The sequence below is a fragment of the Myotis brandtii genome, unplaced genomic scaffold, assembly GCF_000412655.1.
Source record: "Myotis brandtii unplaced genomic scaffold, ASM41265v1 scaffold657, whole genome shotgun sequence".
NCBI lineage: Eukaryota > Metazoa > Chordata > Mammalia > Chiroptera > Vespertilionidae > Myotis > Myotis brandtii.
In genome coordinates, this window is record NW_005370552.1 from 2,414,696 (window position 1) to 2,418,069 (window position 3,374).

Here is a 3,374-nt window from a genome sequence, read left to right on the forward strand (position 1 = left end):
CAGGGCCCCCCCCCCCTTTTCCTCAACTTCCACTCTCTAAAAATCATGAAAAAATATCCTCGGGTGAGGATTAAAACAAAAACAAAAACCAGAAAAAAAGCTGACCAAAATTCACTTTGGATAATAAGATTTTTTTCTTTGGTAGGCTGTACCGGTTCAGGTGTATAGCAAAGCTAAGAAATTCAAGTCTTGGGAAACTTCTTTGGTAGCATCTTAATAATTACTTTTGCCAAGGACTTGTAAAACAAAGAGAAAAGAGCCAGTTTGAGAAAATGTGGCCTAGATTCATCTTCAATAATAATGGATAATAAGTCAGTTACTATTTTTAAAGCAATTTTATCTCCGCTATGAATTCGAAAAATAATACAAATTTAAAATGACTTATCTTCATTTATTATAACTTATTGTTTAGATTCATACTTAGGGATTACCGTACATGATTTAAAAAAAATCAAAATCTTATTGAAATGGTGGTAATTTCTGGAACTGAGAATTTACCTAGAAAAACAATGGTCAGCACTAGGATATATTCATGGGCCTCGGAATGGAATACAAACATGGTCATCAACTGCATGTCTGGCTTTTAAAATACATATCTTTTCATTGATTTCAGAGTGGAGGGAGAGGGAGGGAGAGAGAGAAACTTCAATGATGAGAATCATTGATCAGCTGCCTCCAGTACGCCCCCTACTGGGGATCAAGCCCGCAACCGGGGCATGTGTCCTGACCAGGTATTGAACCCTGACCTCCTGGTTCATACATCGACGCTCAATCACTGAGCCACACCAGCCAGGCTCTGTCTGGCATTCTGACGATTTCTTTAATTTACCTTTAGTTTCCTCCTTGCATTGAATTTCCTCAGCTGCTCTACTGTTTCCGGAAGATGAATCTTGTAGGCATAACGATCTCTCTCCTAAAAAAACAAGAAAGACAATGAACATCCGTAACTGTTTAAAAAAGTGAGAAGTTTAACCTAAAACAAACGCTAAAGCCCAAATTCTTAAATGTGAAACATTGAATTCTAGGAGACTGGAGATTTTAGTCCATAATTCTGGTAAACATTCTCAAATGAGGCATATGAAGATCAAAAGGAAGAGAAAAAGAATATTTTATTTTCAGCAATAATAAAGGGCTGAAATAACAAGTCATATAATTTTCAGATATATGGCTAAAATAATCAATCACATGATGATGAAGGTATGAAGTTACCTTTGACATGATCTTGTTGGGTAAAATGAGCATTTGAAAATTAACTTCATCACTGATCCCGCATTCTGAGTTGTGAGGAATACTTGGATTTAAACATCACAGTATCTTCGAACTAGAACCAACTTCAAGGCCATCTAATTCCACCATTTCCCCTTCACGCCCCGGTGGGTGAGTGTCCAGTAGGAGAGCATTCTTTTATGGCAGCCCATTAAAATTTTAAGAAAGTGAAAAAGTTCTTTTTTTTCCCCTCTCAATCCTCACCCGAGGAAGGGAGAGGGAGAGAGAGAGAGAAACATAAACGATGAGAGAGAACCATGGATCGGCTGCCCCCTGCACGCCCCCCACTGGAGATCGCACCTGCCACCCAGGTATGACTGGGAATCGACCTGCGACCTCCTGGTTCATGGGTGGCCGCTCAACCAGGGAGCCATGCCAGCCGGGCTCGACTCAGATGATCAGGTGGGAGGGCCACCTTCGAGGGCAGTCACTGCTGTCGCTGGGAGTGCTCCCACCCAGGGCAGGAGGCCACCTGCTCGCGTACCTTAAGCCAGGGGTGATTCAGGGCTTCGTAGACGGTGATGCGCTCGGCCGGGTCCAGCATCAGCATGCGCCGCACCAGGTCTTTGGCACTTTCCGAGATGTGGCTCCACTGCCTGGGGTTCATCTGGGGAGGGCGACAGGGGCAGGGGCAGGACAGTTAATCCCAGGGAGAAGGCCGCATCCGCTGTCATTTAACAGCCCTCTCCCGTGTCCACGTCCGTGGAATTCGCAGAGCAAACAGCAGAAATCTACACTGAGCGGCCAGATGATGATGATCACCCCCTCAGTACTTCATCGACACTTAAAAATACCGAATATTAAAAACTTCCTAAGCAAATACTCTCAAGGTTTTATTATTATTATTATTTGCATAACTAATTCACTTCATTGTACTGAGGGGGTGGTCATCATCATCCGGCCACTCAGTGTAATTTGAAAGGCTTGTTTGAGAAGGAGGAGGACAAAGGTAGAGCTTTCCTTGTTGCTCATTATATGAGAGTTTGCATCAGCAAATACTCCTTACGTATGTTCTGGTTATGACACGTTATATTTTTAATAATTGAAAAAGAGAATGTTTATGATTCCATTTTCTACCTCAGCTAGAGAGACTAGAATACTTTGACCTCGAAAGGACTAAAAGAACATTTCAAAATGAAAAATGGTATTTTTTACATTTAAATTTTATTTAAACCTCTGACATTATTTGGTCTGGCCCTACCAAGGCATTAGGGGTGAATTAATTAAACGTTTGACCAAATATAGCAGGCTAATTTAAAAAAAATATTTTTTTACTGATTTCAGAGAGGAAGGGAGGGAGGGAGGGATAGAGAGAGAGAGAGAGAGAGAGAGAGGAACATCCATGATGAGAGAAAATCATTGATGGCTGCCTCCTGCATGCCCCCCCACTGGCAATCGAGCCCGCAACCCAGGCATGTGCCCCTGACCAGAATTGAACCCAGGATCCTTCAGTCTGCACGCTGACGCTCTATCCACTGAGCAACACCAGCCAGGGCCAGGCTAGTTTTTAAGTAGATAGTTTTGTATGGTCCATGAATGATTTAAATATCCAAACGGCCCTTGGAGTTTCAGGAGCTGATGGTTAAGCCTGAAGGCCAGGCCCTTGGGCGCGGGTTTGAGAAACCCTCTGAGGTTTCTGGAGTGGGGGTTGTACTTCCCCGTCCTCCTTATGAGGGGGCCCAGTCTGGGGTTTCCTCTTCCCTTGGCTCCGCAGAGGAGCTGAAATCAATGTGTGGGGTTGAGTATATGAGGGGGAACAAACCAGGCTATAAAACAGTCACTAACTAATTAATTATTTTTTCTTTTTAAACACAGTCACTTATTTAAATACAAAAGCCAGGCAGTTTAGATTTCTGCGGTGTAGGATACTAACTGGCTACCTCTAACAATGATATAAGATGATACTGCGCCTTCTACATTTGGGAAATATATTTTTGTCCTTTATAAAGAAGTTACTTGAACAGACTCATAGATACGGAGAAGTCATTGAGGGCTGCCAGAGGAGAGGGAGGCTGGGGTGCTGGCGAAAAAGGTGAAGAGATTAAGAACTAAAAATTGGTAGTTACCAATAGCCGGGGGATGCAAAGTGCAGCATAGGGAATGGTATT

At 42.9% G+C, this 3,374-nt stretch overlaps 1 protein-coding gene across 1 annotated transcript in view; it reads right to left on the bottom strand.

Annotated features, from left to right (window-relative positions):
* Positions 1–3,374, bottom strand: part of CASK (calcium/calmodulin-dependent serine protein kinase (MAGUK family)) — a 247,896-nt gene that overhangs the window by 92,902 nt on the left and 151,620 nt on the right. Inside the window, exons 8-9 of the mRNA XM_014528878.1 lie at positions 1,751–1,873; positions 830–913 (exon numbers count right to left, since the gene is read on the bottom strand). Coding sequence (XP_014384364.1) covers positions 830–913; positions 1,751–1,873 — 207 coding nt within the window. The remainder of the gene's footprint in view (positions 1–829; positions 914–1,750; positions 1,874–3,374) is intronic.